The sequence below is a fragment of the Symphalangus syndactylus genome, chromosome 1, assembly GCF_028878055.3.
Source record: "Symphalangus syndactylus isolate Jambi chromosome 1, NHGRI_mSymSyn1-v2.1_pri, whole genome shotgun sequence".
NCBI classification, from domain to species: domain Eukaryota; kingdom Metazoa; phylum Chordata; class Mammalia; order Primates; family Hylobatidae; genus Symphalangus; species Symphalangus syndactylus.
The window spans coordinates 135,469,765-135,486,661 of NC_072423.2; the positions used below are offsets into that span (position 1 = coordinate 135,469,765).

Genomic DNA, 16,897 nt, shown 5'->3' on the forward strand with positions numbered 1-16,897 from the left:
TTTTAAAAAAGAGATGGTTCTTTTTTTTTTTTTTTTTTTTTTTTGAGACGGAGTCTCACCCTGTCACCCAGGCTGGAGTGCAATGGCGTGATCTCGACTCATTGATTGCAACCTCCGCCTCCCAAGTTCGTGATTCTCCTGCCTTGGCCTCCTGAGTAGCTGGGATTATAGGGGCACGCTACCATGCCTGAAGAGCTGGTTCTTTTAAAAAATGGTTTGCTAACCTTTGGCTTAAAGATCTGAACTATTCATTTGAATTTCTGTAACTGACTTAAACGCATATGATCAGGCTTTCTAGGGCTTTACTCCCATGGTTTCTAAACAGTATCATCTTAAATCTTCTTTCCCATCATGGACCATTAGCTATTATATATATCATAAGCTTGTCTGGACATTTCTTTCATAATCCAAATGTTATGCCTTCATTTATTGTTTCTCTTTTTTCATTAATTCTTTTTATTTCAGGGCTTTGCCCCATGCATGCTTTTCTCTTCTGACATCATTACAAACCTCCCACGCCACCAGTAGAAGTTCATCATTCAACTTTGAGTCAGTTTGCTTCCTTTGCCTCCTTCTCCAATTCTTCATAAATTCTTGTACCACCTTTAGAATGCTGCTAAAAATCGAGTTTTTTTTTCACTTGCCATTACCATGTTCAAATTCTATGCTTTGACAGATAGCTATTTCTCTGCAAAAAGGCTTCCCTAGTTCTGTAAGCCCTTGGAAAATACAAGGTATACCCAGTAGCATTTACAAAACAGAAAAAAACAAATGAAGAAATAAGCATACTGTTCTGGTAGGCCACGTGAAAGGATTTCTTTTACTTGTAAATCTCCTTGCACAGGTAAAATCAAATTTGATCTATAAAAATTAAATTTGCACATTATTTTCTAGGGGATACATCTCTAATATAGAGCACGGAGTATGGTTATTGTTTTATTAACCACTGGCAATAAAATAGAGTGGAAAAAAGGAACTCGGAGTTTTAAACGCTGCTTCCTGCGCCACGCAGAATATATTTCAGTTTGAATATAGACTTTCCCATCAAACTGCCTGGTTCCAAATCTCAGCACTGCCCCTTACTAACCATGTTACCTTGAGTAAATTAATGTCTCTGTGTCTCAGCTTCCACATCTGCCAAAAAAACAGTGGGAACTGGGAAGGAGGAATTGTAACTAACCTATCTCATAGGGTTGTTATGAGGATCAGTGGGATGAAGCATTAAAAGTGGTTAATGTAGGCCAGGCGCTGTGGCTCACGCCTGTAATCCCAACATGTTGGGAGGCTGAGTTGGGTGGGTCACTTGAGGTCAGGAGTTCAAGACCAGCCTGACCAACATGATGAAACTCCATCTCTACTAAAAATACAAAAATTAGCTGGGCATGGTGGCAGGTGCCTATAATGCCAGCTACTTGGGAGGCTGAGGCAGGAGTAACGCTTGAACTCAGGAGGTGGAGGTTGCAGGGAGCTGAGATCACGCCACTGCACTCCAGCCTGGGTGACAAAAAAATAAAAAAAATAAAAAATAAATAAAAAGGGGTTAATGTAATACTTGGCACATAGAAAATACCTTGTCCAGTTAGCTATTACTATAATGATTCTTAAATTTTCTCAGTTTTATCCTTCTTTTTTTCTCCCACAGCATAAAGAAGAGTGCCTTGGGAACACCACTGTGGGACCTGACAAATCATGGTGGACATGAGGTCGTTTTTGCCTCCTGTATTTCTGATTCCCCTCTGAGGAACATTTTCTTCCACACTCCCCACCCTCATGGTTTGGGTGAAGTCAACCTCAATCCTGGGCTGTAGATATTGACACATGATCCAGACCTGGCTAATCACAATATTCTATCCCCCGCCCAAAGCAATGCCCTGCCCAAAGCAACACGTTCATAGAGGGGCACATGACCCAAGTTAGGCCAATGAGAATCTGTCCCTAGGCTTTGATGGAACAATCGGGATCTAATAGTCTCTCTTTTTGCTGGGTCAATAGATTAACAGTCTGGAGCTGTTAGTGCCCTTCTTTGTTAGACATGGGGAAAATCTTCCTGAGAATGAAGCCAGCACAGCAAAAATCAGCTGTGAGAGACAAAGAGAAACAATGCCCCGAAAACAAACATGTGCCCTTGGATCCAGCATATTACTCTGGACTTTTCAGTGACATGCGTAGAGTTTTGTAGCTTAAGCCAGTTTGAGCTGGGTTTTCTGTCACTCTCATCTAAAGGATTCTGACACATACAGATGAACTGACATGTCCTATGGCTAGAATGGAATGTGAATCTTGCTAATCTTGCTATTGCAGAGAAGGCATGGGGAGGAGAGGTGGCCGACTTCACTGCAGTCTTGGTTATGTCTTCAGCCAGTTGGGACTGCTGGGAAAACCGTGTCATCTTTCTGAGTCCTAGTGTACTTGTATGTCAAATGAGAGAGGTGAGTGAAAATCAATCTCTAAGATCCCTTTTCACTTCTAACGTTCTATGAGTATCTATTATTCTTGGTTTCATTTCAGTTGCTTATACTGTGGTATAATTGGTTACTGATTCTCATATTTGCCTGCTTCCTTCTGTTTCAACTTTAAAAATATCCAATTAGACTCTCAATCTCTATATTCCAAGTGTTTATTTCTTTCCCTTCAATTTCCTTCTAACAAAAATATATTTATTTTTGTGTACTTGGACATAATGATCCCATTTTCTTCCCATTTCTATATTTTTAAATCTAATTAAGGTGATAAGCTCCTTGAGGGCTGATGCTAGAGTCTTCCTGTGGGTGTAAACATTATTTTTTTTAATTGCCAACCAAGCTGCCAGTTTTTACAGAGCAGCAGGATATGGGTTTTAAGTAATGTAAGCAGGAAATGGGTCTCCAGCCCACACAGAATAATGCAAAAGTACTGATTTTCCCTGAGTCCACATCTGGCTTACTCATTTATAATTTCAGCCCGAACTGAAATTCTCCCACAGAAATGCCGTGTGAGATCCATGTCTACAGAACATCAGACCAAAACTGGAGCAGTAGGAGATCATCCTGTGAATCTCACACATAGAAATAATCTGGCTATTTCAGGTTATCATGCTTTTCTCTTCAGTGGTAGGATTTAGAGGCTGAGCCAATTGAATGTTAGTTTCCTATCTTCAAATGTATGGATTCTGGGTAACTCAACGGCTCTAAAATTTGGAGGGAGGGAAAGGAACTGGATGAAATGTGGCCAAGTGACCCATGATCTGCAGATGGAACTGCCCAAATGAAAAAGAACTTCCCAGAAGGAATGGCACATGCAGGATGCTTTCCTGTCTCATGACCCAGTCCATTCTCATTCATGAGGACTCTAAGTATTAACAAGACACTCATTCCAAAAGCCATAATGGGTTCTTCTTGGCAGATATAACAAAATGACCTGGAGGCAGTGGTTTCATAGGGTTGGCTGGTTCAGTAATTCGATGGTGCTATTAAGGGCTTGATTTCTATCTTTCCACTTTTCCATCTACAGTGCATGCTTTGTCCTACAGCTGACTTCCCTGGGGATTGGAGGATGGCCACCAGGTATACTTGTGGCTACCTGTTTCCTTGTTCACATGCATGGAGGGAAGGGCACTCCTGTCCTGATATTCTACACACGAGTCTTGAATTCCCTCTCATTGAACCAGCCTAGGTTACATATGTTCGCACATGCGGCTGGAATATAAAATATGCTGATGGGCTTTAATTGGCCAAGTGGATCCCAGCCCTGAAGCTTTCTCGGAAACATTGAAACCTAAGGGGTAAAAAAGAAAACTAAAATCTGAGTAATCTGAGTACAGTTAGGAAAGGTGAAGGGGCAGGAGTACAGTTAGGAAAGATATCTGGGTGAGCTACCAAGAAACATCTGCTACAATCCCTGAGCGATAGCTCCCAGCAGAGGGCAAGATTCCCAGCTGAGCACGCTCAGAGCAATGCCTCTGGTTGGCTATAGGGGCTTTCCCTCTTCAATCAGTTTTCACCCAAGGGTCACGTTTCCCAGTTCCAAAATCTAAGAGCCCTTGATTCATAATGTAATTCCTCCAACTCCATTAGAGGATCATGGTTGGGGTGCCTGGCTCTTTGTCCCATGCTCTTGGAGGGCAGTAGCCATGTATCAGGTATATCTAGGGTCCCCACGCAGCACCCAGCCCACCGCTCACATGTGCACAGCACGCCATCACCAAAATCCCCCCATGATGGAGTGACAGGAAGAGCAGCAGTCCCACAAGAGCATCACTGGGCACATATCCCCATGACCTCCCTACGTCTGCTTGAGCCAAGCCACGCACCTAATACTTTCTTATTCCCTACATTTGTACACATCAAATAGAGAAAGAGCAAAATTTGTTGCAGTGCATATATATTCTTTTTATACTAAAGCCTGTATGTTTCAAATCCCCATCATCGGATATTTACGGAACCGTAGCCAATTTTTAATGTATTTTAAAAATATCTTTTGCATTAATAAAATGCATTATTGTTTGGAAAAGATGGCATGGAGAAGAAAAACTAAATCAAGTTTGGAAAAATGCCAGCGTCCCAGATTTTGAAATGTTTCTTCCACAAGTTATACAATCCTTCTCCCCTAAAAAAGGGCAAATTATGACTACTGTTAACATTCGTGCCTATTATTTTATCTTATCCTCACCGATACAGGCGAAGATCCTTATACCCATTGTCAAGATAGGGGAAATGGAGTCACCATGTGACTGTGTAATATGCTTGAGTTACGCTAATGGCTCTGGGATCCACAGTGAGTTAGCCACTGCTTTGGAATACAAATCTGCCATCCACGACGCCTAACTTCTGCCTTTCTACCAACTGTCACTCAAGTTTCATCTCAAAATCTCCATATCAATCCCCATTTTCATGTCATGTCTATTCACACCTACCCTTGACAAGATTTCATTAGTGTCATGTGTGAATTCCACATGACTGTGGAAGGTGAGCAAACCACAGAGATAAGGAAAACAGGGAAAAAGTTTTTTGAGACTCCACTTACATTCTTTGGACATTCCCACTTCAAAGCACTTCTGGAGTCGACAATATTGGCATCGATTCCTGGTGACTTTATTAATAACACAGTTCTTATCTCGGTGACAAGTGTAAATCATATTCTTCTGAATACTTCTGCGGAAAAAGCCCTGCAAGCAAGCAAGGAGATGAGAAAACTCAGTAAAGCAAATGAGCTTCATCAGAAGTCAAAGCCAACCTTATCAATGCATTAACTGCTCTTTTTGAGTAACGAAGTGATGGCAGCAGAAAAGTTAACTTACAAAAACCTTAAAATCCTCGTGAGATATTAATAGTTTCTTCCTTTGTTGCAAACCCAAAAGCCCCTTTTAATCAAAACTAGGCATGACCATTATTGTCTTGCTAAAGGAAAGTTAATTCCAAGCTAATTTACTTGGAAAACACCAGAGTTGGGTTCCCTCCAAATAGGCTTAGCTTCATAACTGGCTCCCTTGCTGACCAGAACAATTTCAGATGAGCCCACTATCAAGAAAACCAATATATGAGGATTTTTACCCAACAAAAGAAATTATTGGCTGGGTGCGGTGGCTCACTCCTATAATCCCGGCACTTTGGGAGGCTGAGGCAGGAGGATCATCTGAGGTAAGGAGTTTGAGACCAGCCTGGCCAACATGGTGAAACCCTGTCTCTACTAAAAAATACAAAAATTAGCAGGCACAGTGGTACGCGCCTGTAATCCCAGCCCTTGGGAGGCTGAGGCAGGAGAATTGTGTGAACCTGGGAGGCAGAGGTTGCAGTGAGCTGAGATTGTGCCACTGCACTCCAGCCTGGGTGACAGAGTGAGACTCTGTCTCAACAACAACAACAAAAAAATAGAAAGAAAGAAAAAGAAAAGAAATTATTTGCCTAATGTAAGAGTTAGTTTTTTCAAAGGAGTCTTCTCTGAGTTCTTTTACATAGCTCCTCTCACAACATTTAAAATACAATTTAAAAAAATTATCCAAAATTGGAAACAAGAAATAAAAATGAGCGTCTGCCCATTTAATGGCATATTAGAGCTATGTCATCCAACATGGTAGCTATTAGTCACATGAGGCTACTTAAATCAAAATTAATGAAAAGTAAAGAAAATTAAGAATTCAGTTCCTTAGTTACATTAGCTACATTTCAAATGCTCAATAGCCACATCTGGCCCATAGCTACCATATTAAACACCACATATATAGAATATTTTCATCATCGCAGAAAGCGCTATCGGGTAGTAACATACTACAGCATTGACTGACAAGCCCATCGAAGTGTCATCTAACACTCACAAGAAATACAACTTTGTTTAACTTACTATTTACTATTGATTGGGCCCAGATTCTATACAGACTGTAGAAAATTGGTAAATGACACATCATTTTTGTCTAGTGTAGGTGCAAAACATTTCTGACCAGATGAACAATAACCCCAAATATTATTGTTTTATTGCCCCGTAGGAAATGAACCATTTTGTATCTAGCTTTGCAATCTTATTCTGGTATTCTCTTTTCCTTCCCTCCTTTCTCTCTTGTTTTCTATCTACCTGAATATCTTTCTCATATCCTCCTTTAAACCAGCTTTGTCATCCTACTATTCCCTTCATCAATGAGTTAAATAAATTTTTGGCATGTGCTTACTAAATACTCGAATGAGTTTTTTGCTTTTTAACTTTTTGAAAATCACATTTTGACAAAAGAAGCAATTTATCCTGATTTTCTGTGAAACACCGATGAAATAAAGCAGACTTCAGGCTCCAGAAGCAAGCGTCTCCAACTTCCTCTTTGTCTTCCCCGTTTCTACATACAGCTTTGCAGACAATGGATTATCAAGTGATGCTTGCTGAATACACAGATGAAGGGTATACCTGCTGCCTTTTCTCTCTTCCGAACGCCCAAGAAAAACTTCCACATTGCTATGAGTATTAAGAGTGAGGGAGTCTACCTTACCGGTTGTGATGTGACTTATACCTACACTAGAAACTACTCTCTTGAATGTAAGAAACACACCATCAAATGTGTTGAACAGAAACTAAGACCCACCATCTGAGTTCAACTTTCCCTGCAGTACATTAACACTGCAGGAGCCAGAGCTAAGAACATTCAAAGCTAAAGCACATTAGCGAAGAACGCTCACGTAACACACATTGCTTAGGATACTTACGTGGGCACCCTAGGATTTTAATGTCTAAATAAGCATATTTTTACTGGCATGGTTCAACTATAAGTGCCTGGAAATCTTGTTTAAGGTTGCAACTCCTGTCACATATCCCAGACACACACATTTTCCAAGAAAACACAGTTTATTTTTGCGCCACTGGAACTACAAATGTGCTTAGAATCTAAAATAACAGGTTACAAATACTGTGAAATCCTCCCAGAATCTGTGCAGAGTGGTCATCTAAAAACATATCTTTCCCTACAAAAAATCTAACTGCGGGCCACTTTCTGCTGCCAGATGTAGAAACTCAGTTTACAGAAACCTCCGTTGCTCTTCTGCCAAGAAACATCGACACAATGGAAGACACGGTCCTTTACATATGTGGGAAGAAAATGAGGTACGGACAAAGGTGATCCCCTCCATTTATTACAAACCAAATATTCAGTTCAGCAAACACTTAGTCAGTGACCAGGAAGGAGAGAAAAACAATCTCATGATGCTCAAATGAAAGAAGACTACAGAATTAAAGAACTTTATATGTCACTAATTACCCAGTCAGTGCGATTCAGTAACAATGACAGCAGAAACTAAATAGGACTTCTTGGTTTTCCAAATCAGATTTTTGGCTGGATTTCAGGAGAAGGTCTAAGTTTCAGTAAATCATTTCCACCATGCTAGAATACTTGCTGACTAAAATATATGCTATGAGGTATTTTTACACATGGGTTGAGTAAACAGATGTGCCCTCCAAGCCGAATAGAGGTTTGCATCATACAAATTCTCCTCCTCCTTCATTGATATTATGAATTGTTATATAAACCTCACTCCCTTGTAGACCACTGCTTTGAGGACCCAGAGGGTGCGGCGGGTAGGGGGTGGGGGCAGTTATCCTCATACACCTAAAGTTTACTTAGATAATATTTCAATTTAGGTTGACTCCTCCTTTTATTTTTGACACTATTTAAAGTGGAAACCATTTATCTCTGGCTTACTTGGAAAACCAGACCAACTGTCAATATTAGAAGGTACTCATAAAATAAGAGAAATGCAAATAATACAATAATCAGATGTCATTTCACTCATACTGGACACTGTGTCTGCTGCAGGCCAGGAGCCCCAGCCCTCCTCACTTCTTGCTGAAAAGGGAGCTTGGCTAGCATGAGACACACATCAGCACTGCCTCAAGATTTTCTGTTTGAGGAATTCAGAGAAAAAAATAAGCCTCTTACTATGTGACTGATTTAAAGCCATGGATCTTTCCCACCTAAAATTAGAATCCTCAAACTTCAGGACAAAGTTTGGGATAGTGATTGAAGCCAAGGGATGGTTGGACACATGTGGAGAAGAGGAGATTCTAAAGTTGAGCACGTACAGAGGATGAATTCAGTCCCATTTGGCAGAGCAACCTGAGAGGTGAGAGCAGAGGTAGGATAGGTAGAGCCCTAGACTAGGAGTTGAACGCCTGGGCTGCAGCCTCCTCATGGTCACTGAGAGGCCTTGAGCAAGTCACAACCATCTGGAACTAAGCTCTCTCTTCCCCTGAATGAGGGATTGGGCAGTTTACTTGGAAGGTCCTCTCCAGCCACAAATTTCTGGGATTCCAACTGTGTCATCACACCAGGAAGTGATGAGTTGGGTAGCTAGAGAGTGAGACTTGGGGAGTTTCTGTGGGCAAAGAAATTGGCGAAAGAAGAGGTGGTATTTGCAGACTAAGGAAAGAGAGACCGTCCACCTGCATGGGCAAGAATAGCAACTTCTGGAAACCAGCCTGGGGCTTAAAGGACACCATCATGAGGGCTTTTATATTTATCTTAGAACTGAGTCATTGTAACACCTCTGTGAGGGCCTCAGACAGGTTATCTGTGCTGGACTGAAGTTGGAATGTTTCAATACTATCCCAAGAGATTGTGGCTAGAAATCTTAAGACCTGGTTTTTGGCCGGGCACGGTGGCTCACCCCTGTAATCCCAGCACTTTGGGAGGCCAAGGTAGGCAGATCACCTGAGGGTCGGGAGTTCGAGGCCAGCCTGACCAACATGGAGAAACCCTGTCTCTACCAAAAATACAAAATTAGCCAGGCGTGGTGGCGCATGCCTGTAATCCCAGCTACTCAGGAGGCTGAGGCAGGAGAATCGCTTGAACCCGGGAGGCAGAGGTTGCAGTGAGCTGAGATTGTGCCATTGCACTCCAGCTTGGGTAACGAGTGAAACTCCGTCTCAAAAAGCAAACAAACAAACAAAAAAAACAACACCTGGTTTTCTGCTACCAACTCTGGAACTGCTGACACCGTAATGTTACTCTTTCATTTTCTGGGAACTTCCTTTTCTCAGTAAATCCAGGAAAATTCTATGAGGTCACTTGGCCAGGAAGCCTTCTCTGACTGATCTAAGCATACATGGATGCTTCCTCTCCTAGGCAATCCTGGTATTTTGCTTTTCCTTCCATGTTATACCTATTCAAGGATGATACCTAAAGTCTAAAACAATAGTACTGTGTGCTTTAGAGGTTACATAGGTGACATGGGGGAATGCCAACCTGTGGCTGGTGGCCCCAGCCTCAGGGAGCCCAACAGGCATTGTGCACTTATTTATTAAGGTGTCTCAGTGCCATCAAGTGTGCCATCTTCCTTGCTGATACTCATGCCTCCCTGACAGGGGAGTAGGATAGGTATAAAGGCTGGTTCCCAGGAACCTGAGCTGACACGTTGGTGGACTCAAGGTGGCCTCCAGGCAGTGCCAAATATGACCTCTCTGGAACTAAGACAGTACAGTTGGATGGAGGAAGGGAAGACTCAAGGCAATGGCCAGGCAAAAACTGGCAGGAAAGTGTTTCAATTTTTCAACACCTAATAAATTGTATTGGGACACACCAGCTGAATAGCTCAGGGCTGGGACAGAACCTGACACACAGAAGATATTCAAATAATAGTTGTCGACTATCGTAATTCTAATTGTTGATGAAGTCCTAGCTATAACCAGAGCCAGAGTAACCGTCTTGGATTATACCTTAGTTTCTTAAATGTATTCCTTGAGGGTGATATCATCTGTATTTACGAAATTAAACAATCAGATTTCTCAGCTGTTAGTAGCAGACCCACTGATTTCAGTTGGAATCAGGTCAGTCAGGGCCTCTGTTGGCTGTGACTTGTGCACGTTGACTATGTCTTTTGTTATACATCATAGCTTCTGCTGGCTAATCACGAATTCTGTTGGTCAAACTTGAGTTTTGTTGCTTAATAATGAATTCTGTTGCTTAACCCTAATTTTTGTTAGTTAATTATGACTTTTCTTGATTAACCATGGCTTGATTAGGCATGACTTCTGTTGTTTATGATAGTTAAAGCCGGTAACACAATGAACACCAATTACCGAGATCAGAAAGACAGATCTGTGTTACAAACTGAGTCAAGCATTTTCTAACGGTGGATTTTTCAATCTTCCTACCTCATGCTGTTTGACTGCTGTTATCAAAGAACTGAGGTACAACCAAAAAGGAAAAAGAAAAACTCAATGGTGGAGAAGGCTATACATGCGTTAGAGCCATTTGGTTCATGTTTTAGCAGTAATTATGGAATGCCCGTATCTGACTCAGATTACTTCTGTCTCCCTGAGGGTATGAAGTACCAATGTTTCCAGGCATACCTATTATCTACAGTGCAGAAAGAAGCAAAAATCAAAAGGAAAGATAACTGTCTTTTTTACACCTAAATATCCTTCTCTACTCAAATACATAAAATTTATAATTTTCTTGATGGACTCATCTTAAATCACAAATCAAGAAAGGACATGGAGAAAAGTGGTTCATCTCCCTCCCTCCTGCATATTTTGATATGGAATTGGGTTAGGCCATCTTTTCTCCTGTGATACCCTCACACTGTTGCTCTAGATTTTTTTTCCCCACACATGAACCCTGTTTCACCTTCTAATTTTCAGATGTTACCACACACAATAATCTCCACTATCTTCCACAGGGGGTGATTTCTGTTGGTTTAGATACTGGCCTGGTGAATTGTCTAGTTCAGGCACATGTGGATTTGAACTGTGACTCAGCCACTCACTATCTGTATGACCTTGAGTGAGTTATACTAAGACCTCAATTTCCTCATCTGTAAAAAAATGATGACAAAGTACCTCCTGAGAGAACTGTGTGTATCCAAAGAGGGAATGCATGCAAAGTGTTAGCACAGTCTGGCCACATAGCAGGCGTCCAGTGAATAGCAGCTGCTGTTATTGACAAAACTTCTTTCCTCAAAACTTTTTTTCTGAACAATTTCCCATATACATTCTATGTTTAAAATAAAGATCCCCAAATAGTATACGACAGTGTTCAACCTCTAAACAATATAGGCTCTTGGGGATGGACAACTTCATGATACCAAAGGCCATCTCTATATTTAATTGCTCACTTTTTCATACATTCACCCAATGCCAATTAGAGTAGATGTGGTAAGCTTTCTTGGAGCATACAAAGGTGGTTCCTGTCCTTTCTCAGTATAGAAGAAACAATAAGTCAAGTGAACACTATGTAAGATGCCATCAAGCAGCATGGTAAGAACTTTTATGGAAGCAGACAGTGAAAAACTATCCACTGTAGTGCCTGATCCACATATTGTAGACACATAAAATATTTATTGAGCAAATAAAGGCCTTAGGAATTCAAAGGAGATAGAAGGGAGGAAAACTGGCACTTGATCTCAGTTCTAGTGGAAAAAATAGAATTGGAAAGGCAGGCTTTCCCCCAAGAATATTATGGGTAAGCAACAGAGGTCAGGAGTAAGAAAGTGCAGGGAACAGCCAGTGGTCCAGGTTGGCAGAGATGTAAATGATGGCGTGTGTGTGTGTGTGTGTGTGTGTGTGTGTGTGTGTGTGTGTGTAAGATACAGATGGAAGAGGGGGCTAATGTTTAAACTGGGAAAGATCTTAAAGGCCATGCCGAGTGTTTACTAGAGAGACACTGTACTCTTCTGTGCAGTAGGCGGCTAGAGTCAGAATTATATTCTGCCAAGATTGTCCGGGAAGCTGTGATTCATTGACTTCGTCATGCATCTATCTGAAGTAGATATTGAGCTCTGGGTATCAATACAAATACCTAATCCCCTGAGCCTGCCCTTGGGTCTAGGCAGGAATGTAGCCCAAGAATCCTTGCTTTCTAAAGTAACAGTGAAATCTGCTGACTCATATTTAATCATACATTTGCTTGTGAGAATTCATACTGTGGTGTTTTGAATGGAAGTTATTTTTTAGCCTTAGAGCCATTGACATCAGGTTTAACATGTGTGGAATGTATCATGATTGTTTGAAGAAAGGAATTAAGTTAAAGACTTTAAAAAAATTTTTTAAAGGCAATTTGGCACTATGTTTAGTTGTAAAAAGCATTGGATCAGGGGAATCCACCCAAAAAGTGGTGTGGAAAGTACATCTGTGTGAACTGGGATGTTGCAGAGTCAATTTCTATCCCATGCAAAGTTCAAAAGGATAATTTCTCCTTCTAGAGCAAAAGAAGGAACAGCATTACTTAGTCATATTTTCCTCAGTCATGAAAAGACTCTATCCTCCTCTGAATAAAAAAGTAACCAAATGACCAGCCCAGGTAGTCATTCAGCCATGCAGCGAAGCTGGAGTTCTGCACAGTGTGACCCCAGGCCAGCAGAGAGCTGCCAATAATGCTCATTTCCAGCCAGTAGTAAATGCTGCCAGTAGGAGGTGAGTGTGGAATAATCCCATCACAGCTACTCTGGGGAAACATGGTTTTTAAATCAGGAAACACGTTGCCTTAAACAAACAAAAAACACCCTCCGGAGAGTGTGGAAGTCTATGCGTGACAACGTCTGAGAAGTTATTCATAGCAAAATTTGGGGGGAGAAAGAGAAAAGTGAAGACCTTTTCACCCCACTGGAAGACAATGGGTGAGAGGGAGGGAGAAAGTAGAAAAACAACCTATCATTTTGATGACAGTGAGTTTCCTTCTAGGCAGGGAGGGTGGGCATAAATGTAATGAAAAGAACACTGAACAAGTCAAGTTAGAGGGGGCCAAACTCCAGGACACAAAAAAGAAAAAGACCCCAAATCCATACTCCAAACAAGAAAGCTGAGTTGTCTCAAGGGCAAAAGCTGAGAGTTGTTTATTTTTGTATATATATAAAAAAAAAAGGTAATAAATCCCCACCAGGACATGGTCCCAGTGCTGGGGACTTAGTAAAGGTGTAGCCATGGCTTCTATAAGATCTGTCAGTCTATAGCACCTCTTGCCTGCTAACTTGGAGGGTATCTTCTGGTCTTTCACTGAGAACATGACCATGTGTTTTAGCCCTAAAGGTCTCCTTTCAATTCCCTTGGTCTAGAAGCTTCCTCGGCACACTTACTCTTACTATCAGAAAAGAAAGACTGAATTTTGAAAATATGCATAGAAAAATGGTTCTAAAGAAGGCAGAGATTACAGGTTTAGCAAAACATCATCACTGTGAAAGCAAATCTTTCAAGAAGAATATGATTACAGCATTTTCCTGGATTTTGTCAGGTGAATCCTTGAGAGCTGAACCTCTGTTAGACCCAGAGACCACAGCTCTCAATCCTTTTAATCCCCAATTAATTAAAACTCCCTGAGAATATCAACAAAAAGATCGCCCATGTTCTTAACTCAGAACCTGAACTCACATCATCAGACATCAAGATCTAAACTTCCAAAGTCTATGATAACCCCAGGAAGGGCATGAAGCCAATGTATTCAGTTCACAATGTTCTTTATTTTAGAGGAACGTGAGCCAGGGAAGAAATGTTACTAGGTAACGTAAACTGGAAACCAATAGTAAGGAGAGATTACTCAGTTGGATAAAATGTCCTTTAATTTAGGTGAAAATACATCTTTTTCAATTTCCAAAACATGACCTTGGATACCATACTTTTTAAATGAGCAGGTATCATATAGGTCTGATTATCATAACCCCACTTTAATTGGTAGGCAACAAGTCCACCAGGTTTTGTGACCAATTATCTCAAAACAAAATTTTCAGGGAGCAAGTTTCACAAGGCAAGTAAACACTGCTAAACTGTCTTCAGAAAGTGAAGAGCTGTGTTCTGGGCAGGGCATGTGACTGTGCAGTCCCACAGGACCTTGCACCTAGAAGGGCCCAGAGCTTGGCTTACTGCTCTGCTGTTACTGTCTTAAAATTCAAAATAATTTAATTTTTAAATTTTTTTTTTTTTGAGGCAGAGTCTCACTTTGTTGCCCAGGCTGGAGTACAATGGTGCAATCTTGGCTCACTGCAACCTCCGCTTCTTGGGTTCAAGCGATTCTTGTGCCTCAGCCTTCTGAGTAGCTAGGATCACAGGCACCTGCCACCACACCTGGCTAATTTTTGTAATTTTAGTAGAGACAGGGTTTCACCATGTTGGCCAGGATGGACTTGAACTCCTGGCCTCGAGCGATTTGCCTGCCTCGGTCTCCCACAGTGTTGGGATTACAGGCATGAGGTACCATGCCCAGCCCTAAATAAGTTTTGAATAAGAGACAAGCATTTTCATTTTGTATAAAGTCCTGCAAATTATGTAGTCAGTCCAGGCTATAGAATACCATCTACCGCAAAAGTGTTCAACCTCTTTTTCCTTTATGAGGATGTGGCAGTCTTGGATAGTCTCTCTTCTCTTGTGGTTGACCTTATGTCTAAAGACTGTAGATCAGACAGAATTAAGTAGTTCACTGTAATCACACTCGTTCTCCCACAGGATTCCCTTGGGATGCCTCTGAGAAATTCCACGACCTGATTAAGAGCTAGAAAGAGAAACCTTACAGCAGGGGTTTTATGTTTTACTACTGGGCTTTATTTCTCTAGTATAAAAGGGACTTGGGGGTGGGGGTGCAGAGGGAGTGGGAGAAGCCAAAAGAACACAAAGAACTTCTTTGAAACTAGATAAAATTTCCTTCGAAACAGCACACACATCTAGGCACGGTTTCAAGAGGATATCTAAAAGCTCATCATAAATCCCCTAGGTGTCTCTGACCACTACTTGGGAGCCACTGAAATAAAGATGACTTAAAAAGAAGGTAAAGAGTATGAGGTTGAGTAGTTACCCAAAGAATTTCTGTGCAGTAGGCTAAATATCATAAATATGATATCTTGGGGACTACTTTATCTCTTCTCTAGAGTTTGAAATAAGATGTGGCAGGAAGAAAAACTGCATGACAAGGGGAAACAAAGTCTCTAAAATGGAAGATTTTGCTCTTCTCCACATGCTTTCTTTAAATCTGGTTCTGAGAATTTGAACCAACTAAAGACATCTGTTTTCTAAATTACTTGGGTCAGTTATTTCGTGCCCTTCCTTGGTGAAATCCACAGTTACCGATCTATTATCAGGATTACTCTAAATATAACACGGCAAGAAGCCCATGAGTTTTAAGTTTTTAAATTTTCAATTATTTTATTGAAAACAAAATCCAACAAAATAGCTGCTCAGCTACAGCCCAGGAGTTAGTGGACCCCAGCTGCTTTGCACATTAATTACTAAATCTCATCTGGACCCAAATTAAATGTTCTCATCTGTACTGAGAAGGGGGGGATAAAAAGGTAAGCGGAAGGAGAGAGAGCCAAAACATGCTCAAATACACTGAAACTCTTTACCAAAGAGCATGAATTTTAAAATCTCTTTTAGAAGTTTGGTATGCAACATTCGGCCATTAACAAAACCAGAACATGGCTCTATCATAACATGCTGGTTGACGGCAAGGCACATCACCATGGCAATGCTGCATATTGCATAATTCAAAGGCCTCTCACAGACCCAAATAATTATGATGTACTTCTATTGCTTTATGATGTTAAGGACCTAAATTAGTACAGAAAAATAAATGCTTGTCTAGAGCTTGGTGCATTTTTTCCAAGTCTATTTAATTTTCAGGGCCACGTTGGGATCTTCTCACTGGAATTTTTCTCACTTATACATGGTTCCATCCTGAACCTGGAGTAAAAAGGAAAAACTCATAGAGTCTATGAGAACAGGGCAAGGAAAGCTAGTCAGACATTTACATTTAAGTCAAGTCTGACAACTGAAAAATAACAGGGATTTATTGGGTGTAGCCTTCTGCTTCTCTTCACCACAGACACTGCTCTGACAGTGCAAAAATCTCACTAAGTTTATTGAGAAAATATTACTTAAGCTCCAGCTCTCAAAATGGATTCGGTCCTTGTATGGAAAAGCTGTGGTGAGTCCAGGCTGATGCCTGATAATGCTAAGAGTATTGACCTCTACACACTGAGATCAGCGATGAAATGGTTTAAAGCCCACCTGCCCCTCAAAGTTGCTCATGCCTTTGTCCAGCCATACTTACCCAGGCCCCCCAAACCTGGAGTGTTCTCTCTCTGCTCAGTGCCTTTCCACAGGCCCTAGGACTTGGAAGTCCTTTCCCCGCCTTGTTCTTTGGTTCAGGACTGCTCATGCTCCAAAATACAGCCCCCAAGAGGGGTCAGGCTCCCACCAAGCCCCCACTACCCGCATATGCTGTTGGAACACTCTCTCTACAACAGTGCAACAATTGATCTTTGTGTCTCTTTCTTCTTCGAAACAGCAGTCCTCTGCAGGCAGGGATGTAACAATCTTTTTTGTGATGGAGTATATGCAACTTTTATAATTAAAAAATAATATCATATGGATATTCCATGTAGAAGGAAAAGGAAGAAAAGGAAGATCAGCAAAGAAACGTAAATTTAAACCAAAATACTTTACACGAAGGAAAGGAAAAAGGAAGTTA

General features: G+C 41.1%; 1 protein-coding gene across 6 annotated transcripts in view; it reads right to left on the reverse strand.

The window, feature by feature from the left end:
* RARB (retinoic acid receptor beta) overlaps nt 1-16,897 on the reverse strand; it is a 775,478-nt gene that overhangs the window by 92,886 nt on the left and 665,695 nt on the right. For all 6 annotated transcript variants that reach the window (XM_055285590.2, XM_055285605.2, XM_055285600.2 and 3 more), the window contains one exon: nt 5,002-5,143. In XM_055285590.2, the coding sequence (XP_055141565.1) occupies nt 5,002-5,143 (142 nt within the window). The remainder of the gene's footprint in view (nt 1-5,001; nt 5,144-16,897) is intronic.